Source organism: Chiloscyllium plagiosum, chromosome 32, assembly GCF_004010195.1.
Source record: "Chiloscyllium plagiosum isolate BGI_BamShark_2017 chromosome 32, ASM401019v2, whole genome shotgun sequence".
Classification (NCBI taxonomy): Eukaryota; Metazoa; Chordata; class Chondrichthyes; order Orectolobiformes; family Hemiscylliidae; genus Chiloscyllium; species Chiloscyllium plagiosum.
In genome coordinates this window covers 25,676,018-25,695,383 of record NC_057741.1, presented here as the reverse complement: position 1 = coordinate 25,695,383, position 19,366 = coordinate 25,676,018, and the positions used below count along the sequence as shown (strand labels likewise).

The 19,366-nt window shown below is 42.6% G+C and overlaps 1 protein-coding gene across 1 annotated transcript in view; it reads left to right on the top strand.

The window, feature by feature from the left end:
* The window catches only part of adamtsl7 (ADAMTS-like 7), a 409,961-nt gene that overhangs the window by 40,413 nt on the left and 350,182 nt on the right, over positions 1 to 19,366 (top strand). The window contains exons 2-3 of the mRNA XM_043674273.1: positions 7,874 to 7,960; positions 10,137 to 10,209. Of these exons, the coding sequence (XP_043530208.1) occupies positions 7,932 to 7,960; positions 10,137 to 10,209 (102 nt within the window). The 5' untranslated portion in view covers positions 7,874 to 7,931. The remainder of the gene's footprint in view (positions 1 to 7,873; positions 7,961 to 10,136; positions 10,210 to 19,366) is intronic.

Genomic DNA, 19,366 nt, shown 5'->3' with positions numbered 1-19,366 from the left:
CTCTCACTCCAGCACCTGGATCTGACTGGATGAGGACTCCATCACAGTTTCCGAGGCCTTAGTTCGACCCTCCACCTCCAGCCTCTCCCCGAGGCCATGGATTTCCTGCTTATGCTTCTGCAGCATGGACGCGATAGGCTGGATCTGGGCACGAATCTCCTCAATCGCAGCCCCAACTTTCAAGGTAAGTCTCTCCATTGCTGCAGTCAATTCCTGTGAGTCTGTCAGGTCCCCGGGGGGTTCAGGAGAGGCTGCTGCTGCTGCTGCTGCTGCTGCAGTTTCTGGTGTGGTAGATGCTGCAGGGGAGTGTCCTCCCTGCTGCTGTTTGCATGCTCCTTTTCCTCATACTGATGAGGAAGGACACCACTTCGACTTCAACAATACATCCATCCTAGGACAAGCCAAACAAAGACATGCATGAGAATTCCTAGAAACATGGCATTCCAACCGGAACAGTATCAACAAACACATCGAGTTAGACCCCATCTACTACCCCCTGAGAAAAGGAACCGGAAGTGACTTCACCACTGGAAATAACATCACCATAGGAAATGACATCACCAATCCAAAGAAACGTAAACATATAAATAGAAAGCAGGAATTTTCAGCATTGCTTCACATGAGGTCCACTTGAAGATGTTACCTAGTAAGGTAACGAAACGTCTGGAAATGAACTTTTCAGCTCTGCGAGCAAACCTACATCCAAAACCTCAACCTGAGCTACAAATTGTCTCAAAACTCGCTGCTCCTTTTCCCTTTGGCATCCTTCCCACTCCCAAATATTAACAAATATGTATTCTGTAAGGTTTTAAACTAATAATTCCACCACTTAAGTTGGCCAGGGATGGCAAAAATCACCAGTATGTCTTGGCTGTTAGAACTGCTGTGGACAGCTCTGCCTACAGAATTGTCGCCATCTTGCCAAGTCCCAGCTCCTGTTTTAATACAGTATTGTAACTCAGTAAAGTCAGAAACCCCTTAAAGTGTTAAATTTATTGTATTATTTCATTAAATACTTAATTTTAACATTTACTTAAGACTATCGTTTGTGTTATGCTAGCAGCAATTTTCATTTCGTTGTTTACTGATGTATTTAGTGGTTTGCCCCAACCCTGTTTTCCCCATAGGCCCCGTCATTTCTATCGGGTGATTTTTCTATAACACAAGATCGCTTGAGAATGCAGCTACTGTGTAATAGCAGAACAGACTGTATTGAGCAATCTTATTGTTTGCTGCATGGTTCTTGCTGTGGTTATTTGGGTGGAACTGAGAAATAAGAAAGGGATGATCACCTTATTGGGATTGTATTATCAACCCCCTAATAGACAGCGGGAAATTGAGAAACAAATTTGTAAGACTGCAGTTATCTGTTAGAACAATAGGGTGGTTATGGTAGGTGATTTTAACTTTCCAAGCATTGACTGGAACTGCCATAGTGTTAAGGATTTAGATAGAGATGAATTTGTTAAAGAGTGTACCAGAAAATCTTCTGAGTTAGTTTGTTGATGTACCTACTGGAAAAAGTGCAAAACTTGACCTACTATTGGGAAATAAGGCAGGGCAGGTGATTGAGGTGTCAGTGGGGGAACACTTTGGGGCCAGCAACCTTAATTCTATTAGTTTAAAATAGTGAAGCAAAAGGATAGATCAGATCTAACAGTTGGAGTTCTAAATTGGAGGAAGGCTAATTTTGATGGTATTAGGCAAGAACTTTCAAAAGTTGATTGGGTGCAGATGTTCACAGGTAAAGGGACGGCTGGAAAATGGGAAGCCTTCAGAAATAAAATATCAAGATCCAGAGAAAGTATATTCCTGTTAGGGTGAAAGGAAAGGCTGGTAGATGCAGGAAATGCTGGATGACTAGAGAAATTGAGAGTTTGGTTAAGAAAAAGAAGGAAGCATATGTCAGGTATCGACAGGAGAAATTGCATAAAGGCAGTAGATAAGCATGAGATAGCTTTGGCAAATAGGGTTAAGGACAATCCAAAGGGTTTTACAAGTACATTAAGGACAAAAGAGTAACTAGGGAGAGAATAAAGTCCCTCAAAGATCAGCAAGGCAGCTCGTGTATGGAGCTGCAGGAGATGGGGGAGATACTAAACGAGTATTTTGCATTAGTGTTTACTGTAGAGAAGGACATGGAAGATATAGAATGTGGGGAAATAGATAGTGACATCTTGGAAAATGTCCATATTACAGAGGAGGAAGTGCTAGATGTCTTGACATGCATAAAAGTGGATAAATTCCTAGGACCTGATCAGGTGTACTCTAGAACTCTGTGGGAAGCTAGGGAAGTGATTATTAGGCCTCTTACTGAGATATTTGTATCATTGATAGTCACAAGTGAGGTGCTGGAAGACTGGAGATTGGCTCACGTGGTGCCACTGTTTAAGAAAGTTGGTAAGGATAAGCCAGGAACTATAGATCAGTGAATCTAACTGTGGTAGGTAAGTTGTTGGAGGGAATCCTGAGGGAAAGAATTTACACGTATTTGGAAAGGCGAGGACTGATTAGAGTCAACATGGCTTTGTGCATGGGAAATCATGTCTCATGAACTTGATTGAGCTTTTTGAAAAAGTAACAAAGAGGATTGATGAGGGCAGAGCGGTGGACGTGATCTATATGAACATCAGGAAGGCTTTTGACAAGGTTCCCCATGGAAGTCTGGTTAGCAAGTTTGGATTTCATCGAATACGGGGAGAACGAGCTGTGTGGATACAGAACTGGCTCAAAGGTAGAAGACAGAGGGTAGTGGTGGAGGGTTATTTTTCAGACTGGAGGCCTGTGACCAGTGGAGTGCCACAAGGATCGGTGCTGTGTCCACTACTTTTCATCATTTATATAAATGATTTGGATGTGAACAAAGGAGGTATAGTTAGTAAGTTTGCAGATGACACCAAAATTGGAGGTGTAGTGGACAACAAAGAAGGTTACCTCAGATTACAACAGGCTCTGGACCAGATGGGCCAATGGGCTGAGGAGTGGCAGGTGCAGTTTAATTTAGATAAATGCGAGGTGCTGTATTTTGGGAAAGGAAATCTTAGCAAGACTTATACATTTAATGGTAAGATCCTGGGGAGTGTTGCTGAACGAAGAGACATTGCAGTGCAGGTTCATAGCTCCGTGAAAGTAGAGTCACTTGTTGGATAGTGAAGAAGGCGTTTGGTATGCTTTCCTTTATTGGTCAGAGTATTGAGTACAGGAGTTGGGAGGTCATGTTGTGGTTGTACAGGACATGGGTTAGGCTACAGTTGGAATATTGCGTGCAGTTCTGGTCTCCTTTCTATTGGAAAGATGTTGTGAAACTTGAAAGGGTTCAGAAAAGATTTCCAAGGATATTGCCAGGGTTGGAGAATTTGAGATACAAGGAGAGGCTGAACAGGTTGGAGCTATTTTCCCTGGCTGAAGGCTGACCTATAGAGGTTTATAAAATCATGAAGGGCATGGATAGGGTAAATAGACAAGGTCTTTTCTGGGGGGTGGAGGAGTCTGAACTAGAGGGCATAGGTTTAGGGTGAGAGGGGAAAGATATAAAAGGAACCTAAGGGGCAACTGTTTCATGCAGAGGGTGGTACGTGTATGGAATGAGCTGCCAGTGGAAGTGGAGGAGGCTGGTACAATTGCAACATTTAAGAGGCATTTGGATGGGTATATGAATAGGAAGGGTTTAGAGAGATATGGGCCAAGTGCTGGCAAATGGGCCTTGATTAGGTTAGGATGTCTGGTCGGCATGGACGAGTTGGACTGAAGGGTCTGTTTCTGTGTTGTTTATCTCTATGACTCTAAGTTTCTTCAGCAGCGGGAGGGTGAGGAAGAGGAGCACAAAGCAGCAGAACGGAGCCATGAGGTATTGAGAGGAGATTTACCTGAACAACCTGTCTGCTGCCCAGATCATTCCAATTCCTATATGACCCATATGGACACCTCCTTTATACTCGCAGTACAATTCCATGGCTGTTCCTTGTTAAATAATTAAGATTATGAAAACCAATCACTGAACAAAAAAATAATTTTCACTACCAAAGATTTTGATTTTACAAAATGGTTGATGGCTACATATCGACTGTTCACTTGTGTGTGGCTTTTACTTGCTCTGGAGTTGTTATTTCTCAATGCCCACAGCTTGAGAGAGAGAAGGCTGCAAAACCTTTACTGTGCAGACTCGAAATGGTCGCGGAGGGTAACGTCAAGGAGCTCTTGGCCTTTTAACAAAACTTCATCTCTCTCCAACTGCAGATGCTTGGAATTTAGTTTTTGCTGGGGGTGGGGGTGGTCTTGTTCAGCTGCCTGTCCAGACTAGCTGTGATCATCCTGAAGAGGGACAGCGGGATGCCTATCATTCATACATCGGACACTGACCCTCAGCAAGCTCCCTCCCAAACCACGCGTTGTGCCTGGACAGAGCACAGCCCATGGAGATCAGGAGGTTAACGCGTTCAGTTGGAAACGTGCCTGCTGCTCTCGAATGTACTTCTCTTTATTCCCAGGCTTCATTTAAATGTGACAAATGCTTTTGGAAGTCGAAATACACCACTTCATAGAGTTTTCCGCAGATCCCTAGAGTTGTCACTTCCTCAAAAACTGGCGAAGATTTATTTAAGATTGCAAATATAATTTTATACTGTAGCTGCTCAGTGCACGCATGCTCTGAACTTTTAAATGCAATCCCAGCTGGATTTGAAGAAGCAAAGGCCCAGTACAACACATTTGAACACTCAAAATACAAAATTAAAATATGACAAGCAAGGAAACTAAGGCAGTGGTTTTCAGCCTGCTGCTTCCTGCTGTGCTAGTCAGGAGTGAATGGGAAAGATGTCTCGACTGATCTAGATGCCTCATAGCTGGTCAGCCTTCACCAGGCGTGAATTTTTTTTATTCAATAATGGGATGAGGGTGTGGCTGGCTAGGCAGCGTTTATTATCCATCCCTAACTGCCCAGAGGGCAGTTGAGAGGCAGCCACATTGCTGTGCGTCTGGAGTCACATGTATTGAAAATGTGTTGCTGGAAAAGCGCAGATCAGGCAGCATCGAAGGAGCAGGAGAATCGACGTTTCAGGCATGAGCCCTTGCTGATCCTCCTGCTCCTTGGATGCTGCCTGACCTGCGCTTTTCCAGCAACACATTTTCAGCTCTGATCTCCAGCATCTGCAGTACTCACTTTCTCCTGGAGTCACATGTAGACCAGACCAGGTAAGGACAGCAGATTTTCTTCCCTAAAGGATATTGGTGAATCAGATGGGTTTTCTCTGACAATTGGCAATGAATGTTTCATCGTCTTTGGGTTCTCAATTCCAGATGCAGAACAACCTTGATTATCCGAACGAGATGGGCGGGGAGGAATTTGCTCGGATAACTGATTATTCGGATAACATGTTTACGGGACCTTGAGATCTTGTTTGGATAATCTGACATTTGGATAATTGATAGCACGGGTTTTTCTGTATTTTATTGAATTCAAATTCCATCATCTGCCTCAGCAGGATTTGAACCTGGCTCCCCAGAATGTTACCTGGGTCTCTGAATTAACAGTCCAGTGATTATAGGACTAGGCCATCAATTCACTTGGCTCAGGGTGAGAGTTGTGCCTCCATTTGGGGAGGAAGCTGTAAACAGAGAGCTGTGGTCAAGCAGACAACAGACAATCCTGTCACGTAATTGGTGCCAGTTTTGACTGGTGGGCCACTGCTGGGAGTTCAACCAAGCGCTGAAGAAGAGGGGAAAATGGATGTCAGGCAACAAATACATTTGGGATGTTGGTGGGATCTGGTTGGCAGACCGCAGCAAGGAGAGTAAGGGGCTTGGGGGCTAGTAAGGAGAGGCTTGTGGGAAGGGTTAAAGGGGGAGGTATAACCATGTGGAAGTTAACCAAGGGACCCACATCCCTCCCTACTCAACAAGGTACTTTGCCGAACACCAACCTGCTAGTGAAGATTCTCAGATTTCCTACTGGGCATGGGTCCAGGTGAAATAGTGGGGCTGCGATGAAAAACCTCAGTGGGCATTCATTGATTACTTAAAGGTTCAGTGGACCATGGGAGGTGAGTGCTGCCTGACACATCTGTCGCCCTGTGTAAAATCAGAGACTAGGTGTGAACAGGCAGAAAGGCTACAGACCTCAGCCCACCCCCACCCCCTTGTATAAAATACAATCCCTCAGATGAGTATTGAAGAGTATGGAATGCTCATGGTACTTGTTGCCCAGGTTGAGTTGACAGAATCTTCAGATTGACAGGGCGTAGAACTATACAGTACAGAACAGGCTCTTCGGACATATCTCACCATTTGCTGTGGGATCTGTACCTTGTTTTGTTTTGCATTTTGTGCAGTTGATGAGGACAGACACTAGGGAAATGATGTCAAAGTCCACCGATTATATCAAACTGAAGAAAAACTGAGAAAGATTGAAGGAGAACGTGTACAGTTTAAAACAGGTGGGAAGAGAAGTAGCAGACATAGATCAATGCAAAGAAACCTAGTCATCCTGGTGTAAACTCACAGGATCAAATATCTGAATTACAACTTGCCTGATTTTTACACCCAGCCTGGATGAATGCATCAGGAGTAATTAGACTAACACTCACTCCTCGTATCTTATTTTTTTCATTTTGCTATTGAATTCCTCTTTAGAGGTGTTTCTGCACACTGCTTGACCAAGGCTTGTGGTTCCAGTCTTTTACTTGATGTTGAAGTGCTTTCTGTCATTCAGATACTGAATAATTCACGGGCTCACTTTGAGCGGGAAGGATGTTCCATTGCACTGTCCAGTTGTAATTTATGACCAGGAATTTCCTTGGAGCTGTCTTTGCTCGCTTTCGGAACTTTGCCAGATGTGCTACAGAAATCCCGTTTACACATGTAACAGAAATAGCATTTACATGTGTACGGTAAAATCTCCAAGGAAATTCCTGAGTAGATTTGATCTATATTCTCCTGTTCTTATGATAATTTAACCATCTCTTCGTATTGACTTCCCCTACAGGGAACTACTGTCTACAACTAATCTAATTCAGTGTATTCTGCACATGTAATCATTTGCAAGTAAATATTGGTAATATGACCGAGCTATTTAATGTAACTTAGAGACTTACGTCGTCATGTCTATTCTGTTTTATTCTGCAGCCGGACCAGTTGCTCCAGATAAATATAATTCAGTCTTGAGGCACCGATTCCCTCATGTTTAACTCTTATTTCCAGTTGCAATACATGTATTGCTTTTATGAACTGTTTTGAGAAGAATTGCTGCATAGTGGGAGGTACAAGAAATTATACAGAGACTTAGAAACAGATTCAGCAAATAGGTCCAAAAACAACAGTGAATGATATAATTGCTGATCAGCGTGATTGTTTTTACTAGTCTTGGAATTCTTGAAGTAAGAAGAGATGTTGCAGCTGCCAGGATATGGACAACTGGTCACACATCACTGGGTGACTATTAAATAAGATCTTGAATGCTTTTTATTTTAATTATATCTGTATTTCTACATAGCATCTGCATGTTGCCCCTGACTGTGTTTATTACTTCATACTTCTTGGAAGTAGAATGAATTGTATAAGGACTCACAAAATGTGAAGAAAAATATTTTTTTCCGGTCGCTAACAATGTTGGTTCATCAAAATTAAGAGCTCTGAATTTCCATGGAGATTGTCCTAACCTCCTGCCTGACAGGAAATGGATGTAACACCCAGAGAATTAGTGTAAAGAGGAATTCCTTCATGGATTGTGTTAATCTGCAGCCAATGTTGCAGCAGGTGATCAGGGACAGCACAAGTAGAAATTCAGAGCCAGGTCTCCAAAGGCCTTTTACAAATATGCATGCTGTTATTCTAGTGTACTTACAGATAGGGCACGCAATAACTTTTAATTGTCTTTCAGGGTTTGCAAGTTACTGTTGGGAAGCTGATGGTGTACAGTCAGAAACACCGAGCGGACAATGTTACACGCACCAGAATGGTTGATCAGGTGAGTGATTACTTTCAGAATAATGATCCTAAATTGCTATTGGATTTGTTTGATCTCCTGCTGTGACTTGTGACAGGAGATTGTCTGGCACCTGAGAGAAATCGTGCTAGTAGCTGTTTATATTTGTTTATGTATTTTACACTGAGAAAATCCCTGCAGAAAGTGAAACTCATCTCCAGTGCTCCTTGGATTTATAATTTCTATAATCCCAGCATGAACTCAGTTATTTGCTGTATGCCTCACTCTGTTACAAAACCGTGCAAACTGCCCTGGCAAACTCCAGATGTTACCCATTCATTCAAATATAATATTTCACAGCCCACTATCCCCTCCCTTAGCAAGTTCTACCGATTCAATTCTGGTCGCCACATTACAGAAAGGATGTGGAAGCTTTGCAGAGGATGCAGAAGAGGTTTATCAGGATGCTGGCTGCATTCAAGGGTATGAGGTATAAGGAGAGGCTAGGAACACCCAGGTTGTTTTCTCTGGAGCAGTGGAGGCTGAGGCTGGACTTGGTAGAAGTCAATGAAGTTATGAGATGTTTGGATAGTGTTGACAGTCAGAATCTTTTTCCCAGAGTTGAAATGTCTAACACTAGTTTGGGGGGGGTGGGGGCATACATTTAAGGTGAGAGGGGGCAAGTTCAAAGGAAATGTTAGGGGCGAGTCTTTTACACAGAGAATGGTAGGAGTATGGAACACACTGCCAGGGGTAATGCTGGAGGCATTTAAGGGACTTTTAGATTGGTACATGAATATGTAAGGAATGGAAGGATATAGACCAACAGTAGGCAGAAGGGATTAGTTTAATTTGGAGTCATGCTCAGCACAATATCTTGGGCTGAAGGGCCTGTTCCTGTGCATATAGTTCTTTGTTTGAATTTCTTCTGCTGCTAGCTAAACCCATCATACCAGTCATAGAGTGTCCTGTGTTGTCTACTATATTCCTGTGCATCTTTCCCTTTGAAAAGGAGAAAATTAAATAAGAATTAAACATTAAACACGAAGATGAAAGAGTTGTAAAGGCCACTGTTAATAGATACCACAGAAAAACAGAGAGACTAGTTGAATTTAATCGCCCATATTACTGAATAATAAGGTGCCCTGATATATGGATCACAAGAGGTTAATTTGGATTAATAAAGGTTATGGGGGGGGGGGTGTGCAGACAGGAATGTGGAGTTCAGATGAGAATCTGACCAGCCTAATTTTGTTGAATGGAGGAGCAGGATGGAGAGCGAATGGTCTACTCCTATCCTAAATCCTGAATTCTTAATAACACAGGAAAATTACATTTTGACTTCTTTATTACTCAGGCAGCAGTGCTAACCACTGTGCCACCGTGCCGCCCACCAATTTTGTTGAATGGAGGAGCTGGATGGAGAGCGAATGGTCTACTCCTATCCTAAATCCTGAATTCTTAATAACACAGGAAAATTACATTTTGACTTCTTTAGTACTCAGAATTGTCTACTTTAGAGAAATCCAGGTGCTCCGTTATTAAGTTTGATTTGATTTCTTATTGTCATTTATCTGAGTACAGTGAAAACTTTTGTGTACGCTACGGGCAGACCATAACACACAGAGATCACAGGGCGATTGAACAGAGCAAAATATACGAAGTTGCGACTGCAAAGAAGGTGCACCAAAAGGCAAGATCAACATTAGATTTGAAATTTGAGATAACAGTGGGGAGGAAGCTGTTCTTGAATCTGTTGGTACGTGTGTTTAAGCTTCTGCATCTTCTGCCTTGGACTAAAGAGGTTGGCAGAGATCATAACCAGTGTGGGAGGGGTCTTTGATAATGTTGGCTGCCTTTCTGAGGCATTGAGAAGTGTAGATGGAGTCAATGGATGGGCAGTTGGATGGAAGGTAAGTATATTGGATACTACTGGATCTATGATATGGAGTTAGTGTGGAATGGTGTGGCTGGGGTAGAATATCAGCCATGACCTTATTGATTGCCAGGCACTGAGCTGGAGGGGCTGTGATATCCCCTATTTCTGACATTCATAACCTCCCACTCTTCCCTTCCACCTTAATCTTCTTCTGCCGGTGATAAGTTTTGTGATTTTTCTCCCTGCTGTTCCTATGTGTCCCTTACATCTTGGTGACCAACGCTGGAACAGCAGGGCTTTATGATTGCTAGCTTACAACTATTGTTCTTTCTTTTCAAGGTTGGTTGTAACTGGTGCCGTTTTCAGCTTACAATTGGGAACTGGGCTGGTTTCCGTAAATGCAAGCAGAGCGGTGAGTTTCTCTGTATTGTTCTTTTCTAGTTGGTTGAATAACAGCACATTTATACAATATCCTGCCTATTATGAACCATCCAAGGTGACCGTACATGCAAATTGGTGGACACTGAGCTGAGAGCTGTGGGAAGGTTTCTGATGACACATCCAGGAAGCAAGGTTTCTGCATAAGATTTGATGGTCGGAAGTCACAAAATGTACAATCTAGTGTGAAAATTCCAGGGCTGCGTTGGCTAAGGAGTATTACCCCATTTTTATAGCCAGTGTTGAAACCAAAGAAGTTGTGAGGTAGGAAAAAGTTTGAAGAAGATTGTGGATTGCAGATTTAAAAGGAATCTAAGAGGCAACTTTATCACACTCAGGGTGGTGCAGATATGGAACGAGCTGCCAGAGGAAGTGATAGAGGCAGGTACCATTACTACATTTAAAAGAAACTTGGTCAGGTACATGGATAGGAAAGGTTAAGAGGATATGAACCAAATGTGGGCAACTGGGATTAGTTTAGTTTAAGATGCTTGTTTGGCTTGGAAAAGTTGGATTGAAGGATCTGTTTTTGTGCTGTATGACTCTATGATGGAGATGGAATGGAATGGTGGAGTGTTTAAGATTTAGGTAGTGACTTTGAAGTTGATATAACGGAGGACAAGGAATTAAAAGTCAGTGAGAATATGAACAATGGCTGTTTAAAATGGAAGGCAATGGGAGTGACAAAATATTGGAATCCGTCCGAACTTATGTAAAACAGAAGTGAGGAGACTATTGAGGAAAATGTTGGGCTGAGCACTGCCTCTCTGGGAAATTCTCGTGAGTAAATCAACTCAACCATCAATTTATGTTCCATCTTATTGAAACATTCATTACAGGAACAGTCCGGTGATATTGAGGCAGGACTGATATCTATAAGCAGGTTATAAGAGTTTATTTTACATGCTATGCTGCACACAAGTTTAGTATGCAGGTACAGTACATGATCAAGGAAGCTAATACAATTCTTTCCTTTATTATGAGAGGAATTGAACATAAAAGCAAGGCTTTCATTCTTCATTTATGTAGAGACAAAAGAAACTGCAGATGCTAGAATCCAAAGTTGATAGGCAGGAGGCTGGAAGAGCACAGCAAGCCAGGCAGGAGGTAGAGAAGTCAACATTTCAGGTGTAACCCTTCAACCCTTCTTCAGGAATCGTTTGTATAAGGGATTGGTGAGATTGCACCTCGACCACTGTGTGCAGTTCTGATCTCCTTATTTAAGGGAGGCGGTAAATATGTTGGGGATGGTTCAGAGGATGTTTAATTGTGGATTGCAGATTTAAAAGGAATCTAAGAGGCAACTTTTTCACACTCAGGGTGGTGCAGATATGGAACGAGCTGCCAGAGGAAGTGATAGAGGCAGGTACCATTACTACATTTAAAAGAAACTTGGTCAGGTACATGGATAGGAAAGGTTAAGAGGATATGAACCAAATGTGGGCAACTGGGATTAGTTTAGTTTAAGATGCTTGTTTGGCTTGGAAAAGTTGGATTGAAGGATCTGTTTTTGTGCTGTATGACTCTATGATGGAGGTGGAATGGAACAAGGGAGTGTTTAAGATTTAGGTAGTGACTTTGAAGTTGGTATAACGGAGGGCAAGGAATTAAAAGTCAGTGAGAATATGAATAATGGCTGTTTAAAATGGAAGGCAATGGGAGTGACAAAGTATTGGAATCCGTCCGAACTTGTGTAAAACAGAAGTGAGGAGACTATTGAGGAAAATGTTGGGCTGAGCACTGCCTCTCTGGGAAATTCTGTTGAGTAAATCAACTCAACCATCAATTTATGTTCCATCTTATTGAAACATTCATTACAGGAACAGTTCGGTGATATTGAGGCAGGACTGATATCTATAAGCAGGTTATAAGAGTTTATTTTACATGCTATGCTGCACACAAGTTTAGTATGCAGGTACAGCACATGATCAAGGAAGCTAATACAATTCTTTCCTTTATTATGAGAGGAATTGAACATAAAAGCAAGGCTTTCATTCTTCATTTATGTAGAGACAAAAGAAACTGCAGATGCTAGAATCCCAAGTTGATAGGCAGGAGGCTGGAAGAGCACAGCAAGCCAGGGAGGAGGTAGAGAAGTCAACGTTTCAGGTGTAACCCTTCAACCCTTCTTCAGGAATCGTTTATATAAGGGATTGGTGAGATTGCACCTCGACCACTGTGTGCAGTTCTGATCTCCTTATTTAAGGGAGGCGGTAAATATGTTGGGGATGGTTCAGTGGATGTTTACTGGACTGATATCCAGAATAAGTAGGGTTGTTGTCTGAGGATAGATTGAACAGTCTGGGCTTGCTTAGAGTGGAGTTTGTTGCGTGAGGGATGATTTTGTTGAAGTGCATAGGATACTGAATATTCTGGCCAAGGTGGATGGGCAAGGATGTTTACTGTTGTGGCTGAATCCAGATTGAAAAGGCACTGTTTTAAAACTAGGAGTTGTCCCTTTATTACAGAAATGAGAGAAATTCTTTTGTGTGACTTTGCAGTCCTCTGTCTCAGAGGCTTATTGAATATTTTTAAGATGGAGGAAGATAGATGCTTGTTAGGAAAAGGACTCCAAGGTATCTGGGGTTGAGGGGAATAGGAGGTTGAGGGGAATTGTGAATGCAAACAGATCAGCCATGATTGTATTAAATGGTGGAGCAGGCTTAAAGGGCACATGGTCTGCCGCTGTTCCTAACTCATGTCTTCATTTTAAAAATTACCGTGGGGTAGGTAAATTTTCAACCTGCTGGTGAACTTTATAAACTATGTATTCTGACCAACCATACATAATCAGTTTAATAGCCATGAAGGAGTTGATTACATCTGGATACCTCTGTGGAAACCTCATGAATGAATAAATAAACAGAAATGTGGACAACTGTAATCTAAACACATGATGCATCTTCAATAATCGTTTAATGATAAAGTCTGCAATGTCTTATGAGCCAAGGCAGATCCAGGTGATTTTGTTTAGAGAAAGATTTGTTTTGTAGCTTTTTATTTGAAAATGGAAGATTTAAAGCTTTGTTCACCAACTTTCAAATTTGAAAGTATTGCGTGCTAAACTCGGGGGATTTTTCATCTCCCAGTCGAGTGGGCAGAATTGAGTGGCTTCCTGATTCTATGAATCCAATCTTTTGAAATGGCCACCTGCACTGTCCATTTTCAGTCCTGTGGAGGGGGTCAGGTTGGCTTGGAAGTCAGGCCAGGCAATCTGGAAAGTTCCAAGAAGGTTACTGTGTCCCAATATGGTTTTGGCATTGTGTCCAAAGATTAAATATTGAAACATTAAAACATTCTTCCAACTCTTACCCGCAAGCCCTATTCCTGCCAACCTGCATCACCTAATGGTTTTTACCCGCATGCTATGGTCTATCGTCATGGCTACTTTTACCCCCATGCCATCAATATATCACTCTGTTCATACCCCATGGATCCTCAAACCCATGCCAACTTAATACCTAAAGCCATCCGTTCCCCCTTCACCTATCATGCCAACTCACCATGTATTCACAGGTCCTATTTACAAATAAAAGGTTGCATTACTTAAAGTTCCACATTACAAGACTTATTGTGTTGGAAAAAGCATTGCAATTAATCAAAATAGTTTTTTGACAGATCTTAATGGCTTTGACACTTCCTTAAAAGCCCTGACAGGTTTTACGTGTCCAGACACTCCTTAACTTTCTATGACCTGCCTTGATGCTCCTTAATACTTGTTTTCAGATTATAACATGCTTTGAAAGATGTGACAGGTCACTCCTATGTTTGACCATTCCAAATGGCTGACCACTTCAACTCCCCCTCCCCCCCCCCCCCCCCCCCCCTCCCCCAACTCTGCCAAGGACATCCAAGTCCTGGGCCACCTCCATCGCCAAATCCAAGCCACCCGAAGACTGGAGGAAGAATGATTCATCTTCTGCCTTGGGACTCTTCAGCCATGTGGCATCAACATCGACTTCGCCAGTGATGAAGGGCTAATGCCCAAAAATGTCGACTCTCCTGCTCCTCGGATGCTGCCCGACCGGCTGTGCCTTTCCAGCGCCAACATTTTTCGACTCTGATCTCTGGCATCTGCAGTCCTCACTTTCTCCGATGGTACTCTAGGCAATGCAAAGCAAATGCATTAACAACAGCTTGTTCTTACCTGATCTGTTCTTTGCACTCCGTGTTTCAGACTGTAGGGACTCCAAAGTCTGATTTGAGTGGTGGCAACATGTTGTTTGCATACACGGAGCTAACTAACCCCCATCACCCCATCCCTGTGAAAATGGGAAATCTGAGGTTCAGGGGCCTGACGTGGAATTTCCAGTCTTGTGCCAATTTCACTGCAATGGAGAAGTTCTCTGACATGGCAGTGATCTAGACCAGCGAAAGAGGGAGAAGACTAGGAGAGATGGGAGGACGATGGGAAGGGAAGGAAGGAGAGGTGGATAAAGGAGAGGTGGAGAGGGTTTGGGGGGAGATTCAAAAGAATGGGATGAAAAGATGGGAAGAATTGAGAAGGAAATGGAAGAAGAAGAGGGGGGAAGTTACAGGTAAGAGAGGAATGTCAATCAAAGGTGGTGGGTAACTAGGGAAGGAGGGTTTGTAGTAGAGGATGAGGAGGGAAGAGATTTAGGTGAGGGTTCTGAATAGAGGAGGATAGAGTGGCAGGTAGAGAGGGATTGAAGGAATGTTCTGTCCGGGACTATATACAAAAGTTCATCGCAAACTCCAAATGAATGTTTTACTAAAGATTTACAGCCTTAAGACAGCAAAAATGCCATTTAAATATATTGGTACTATCTGTGAAATGCTTGTAAACATGAAAGAAATTTAAACTGACATTCTGGAGGGATTAAGAGCTCATAACCCGAAGCAACAATTGAGAAATCTCAGAAGACAGAGACAGCTGGGAAAAGGATAGTGATTGGGACCAGGTGGTATAAAAAGGCAGGAGGTGTTTGGAGGAAATGAAGGCTTAAGTGGGCGGGATGGTGATAACGCCAAGGAATGTGGGAAGAACATGCTGAAAATAGAGAAAATGAAAGACCCAAAGGATGGCACGCCAGCCTCTTAAGGTACAAACCATGTACACAGGGGTTAATAATACTGGGGTCAGAATTTATGGGAGGCCAAATATGTGGGAAAGAAAACAGGCCCTGGGAGTTCAGTCGGATGGACTGAGAAACTAAAACCTTACATCACTTATATTCAGGAGAACTCATTGTCAACTCAGCTCCTGGGGATACAGGAGCTTGAAGCCTAACAGCACCAAAAGTGGCAGCACGGTGGCTCAGTGGTTAGCACTGCTGCCTCACAGTGCCAGGGTCCCAGGTTCGATTCCAGACTCGGGCGCCTGGCTGTGTGGAGTTTGCACATTTTCTCCGCGTCTGCGTGGGTTTTCTCTGGATGCTCCGGTTTCTTCCTGCAGTCACAAAGATGTGCAGGTTAGGTGGATTGGCCATGCTCAGTTGCCCATAGTTTTCAGGGATGTGTAGGTTAGGTGCAATAGTCAGGGGTAAATGTAGCGTAATAGGGTAGGGGAATGGGTTTGAATGGGATACTCTTAGGAATGGACTTGTTGGGCCGAAGGTCCAGTTTCCACACTGCAGGGATTCTGTGATAACAAGTGGGCAAGTGCTATGATTTCATGGCACCCCATAACAAGCGATGTAATTACCACAGAACGGTCATATTACGAATGTGAATGGTGACATTGATGATGCATAAAGACAATCACAGGAACACATACTTTTTATAGATTACATTTTTAAAGTAAAAATAAAAGATTTGACAAAATTATGAGGAAAAAATCAAGCTATCACTCCCCTGATTATCAGTTGAAATTTTTATTTTTACTTTTGTTTTTAAAGTTTTTTCTTTTGCTTAAAATGTTAGCCTATTTCAGAAGTCAGGGCTTGTGCTAATATATTTTGTAATTACTTCAGCTCTGAACTTATCTAAACTATGTTGTCTGAACATCTGCAGTGTACCTCGTTACCCAGGATGCACCAGTGTCACTCATTCAGCAGTTTTAAAGAAATACTTGTCTTGATCTTCAGGCAGTTTCTGCTCAGTTATTTGCTCAAAATTATTTTAACAAAAGGCATTGGACAAAATCTGTAATCTCTAGTGTGGCACAATCTCAGCGGCACAGTGGTTAGCACTGCTGCCTCACAGCGCTAGAGACCCAGGTTCAATTCCCGCCTAAGGCGACTGACTGTGGGGAGTTTGCACATTCTCCCCGCGTCTGCGTGGGTTTCCTCCGGGTGCTCCGGTTTCCTCCCACTATCCAAAAAAAATGTGAAGGCCAGGTGAATTGGCCATGCTAAATTGCCCGTAGTGTTAGGTGCAGGGGTAATCATAGGGGAAATGGGTCTGGGTGGGTGCGCTTCGGCAGGTCAGTGTGGGTTTGTTGGGCCGAAGGGCCTGTTTCCACACTGTAAGTAATCTAATCTAATTTAGGCTAAATGTTTTCAATCTTGATATGCTGTATGTATGAGATTTTTTTTTAAAAATGGCCTCTTCAATCACTTTTGGAATATTGCATTCAATTCTGGTTTCCCTGCTATAGGAAGGATGTTGTGAAACTTGAAAGGATTCAGAAAAGATTTACAAAGATGTTGCCAAGGTTGGAGGGGTTTGAGCCATAGGGAGAGGTTGAATAGGCTGGGGCTGTTTTCCCTGGAGCGTCGGAGGCTGAGGGGTGACCTCATAGAGGTTTATAAAATCATGAGGGGCATGGATAGGATAAATAGGCAAAGTATTTTCCCTGGGGTGGGGGAGTCCAAAACTAGAGGGCATAGGTTTAATGTGAGAGGGGAAAGATTTAAAAGGGACCTAAGAAACAACTACTTCGTGCAGAGGGTGGTGAGTGTATAGAATGAGTTGCCAGAGGATGTGGTGGAGGCTGGTACAATTACAACATTTTAAAAGACCTCTGGATGGGTATATGAATAGGAAGGGTTTAGAAGGATATGGGCCAAGTGCTGGCAAATGGGACTAGATTAGGATATCTGGTCTGCATGGATGAGTTGGATCGAAGGGCCTGTTTCCATGCTATCTCTACGACTCTGACTCTAAATCGTGATCTCTGATTTCTGACTTCTTTCACTTGATCTTCAGAACTTCTACTCTTCTTTGTCCTGACAAAGCTAGTATTGACTAGAGAAGGCTTATACAAACTGAATTCCTCACCAAGTATTACCTCTTCTGTTTGCCTTTTACCAAAAGTTATTTCACAAGTATCACTAACAAGGCCAGCATTTGTGATCCATCCCTCATTCTCTTGAATGGAGTATTGCTGGGCCAGTTCAGAGAGCAGTTGAGAGTCACTCACATTATGTTTCATTCTGGTGTTACCTGTAGGTCAGTTGGGTAAAGATTGTAGATTCTTTCCCTAAATGGCATTAGTGAGCCTGATGGCTTTTCATGACAATCCGTGATAGCTGGCATGGTGAACACAACTGAGATTAGCTTTATAACCAAATTTATTAATTGAATTTAAATCCAACCAGTTGCCATAGTAGGATTTGAACCCATGTCCCTAAAGCATTTGCTGGATTGCGAATCAAGTGACATTACCATCTGCCATCTCCAAATCACCAGTTGTTAGCCTGGTAACTGTGCTGTCAATGATTGATTAAAAGCTGATTTGCTGGAGAGCAATTTTCTCAGTGTTTTCCCTGTTCTCCAGCTGCAATATTGTGTGAAGTTTGTTTTCTGCTGTAACCTCTGCCAAATGCTCAGGATCACAATGACATGACTCATTGTGGTTTATTTGGAGCCAGTTTTGGTGTCCATTATTGACCAACACACTGATCCCGCCAATTAATGTATTAAAAACCAGACAGGTAAATTCCTTTCCTTTCAGACACAGGGTTCTCAGAAAAAGTATTTTTGTCAAGTTTACAATTCCTCACCCGGCAAACAGATTCTTCTCTAATCCCTTCTTGCAATCAGAATGTACAGATCAAAGTATTTACTGTTCTTAAAAGGTTTGGAGACAGCTTAAATTTCTGATTCATTTGTGGAGGTGCATCAAGTGGCCTTTTGCTATTTGCTCTTCACAGACAGAAGAAGGTCATTGAGTAGACAGGTAGATTTGAACATCTGTTTGAAGATCAGCACCACATTCTTCCGAGGTTCAGAATTATTGCTTCACACAGTGACTCCTTTTAACATTGTTGGCGTTATTAGAATGTGAACGAAATCTGGAAGAGGGAGCTCTCGAGCTTATGCCTCACTCCACAGACCTTTAGTCTGACCCCAGTCTTTAAATTGCCACGCTGAGCCAGACAGTTTCACTGTAGTTTCTCTTTCAGATGACAAATTCTTAGCAATTGTCTGAATCTTTTTGCGTGAGGTTGTCGATGTTTCAAAGCACTTATCATCCAAAGAATGTTTCCATCACTGATCCCTCTGAGACTGAACCTGATCTAAATGTTTTTGGAACTCTAGATCGCTGGACCAGTGGGATAACATTTAGTTATGAACGTTAATAATTATTTATTGTTGTTTGGCATTGATATTTTGTGGCTTCAACAGTTGAGTAATACTTTGAATATATCTTTGTTATGAACATTAGCTGCTGATAAAGAATGCCTGTTACTGATAAGGATACCTCTTGATGAATGTAGCGAATTGATATCAACTCAGCTTCTAGGAATGAGGTGAAGCAGTCTCTTTTGTTTTTAAAAAAAAAACTTATTGAATTTTTCTTCAGTTTACGACAGATGATTGGACTCTAGCCTAGTGAGTAGATACCAATTCTTTAGCACAACTTTTTGTGGTTGTCGCTGTAGTTTTCTTGGATAGAAGTGGAGTCAGGATAAGAAGGGCATTTTCAGGCTGGCAGCTTATAACTGTTGGTGTGCTACAGTGATTGGTGCAGAAGTCACAGTTACTTACAACATATGTTAATGTCTCCGATGAGGAAAGTGAATGAACTATAACCATGTTTGCAGATGACACCGTGCCGTGCAGATGGGCGGCACGGTGGCCCAGTGGTTAGCACTGCTGCCTCGTAGTGCCAGAGACCCGGGTTCAATTCCCGACTCAGGCGACTGACTGTGTGGAGTTTGCACGTTCTCCCCGTGTCTGCGTGGGTTTCCTCCGGGTGCTCCGGTTTCCTCCCACAGTCCAAA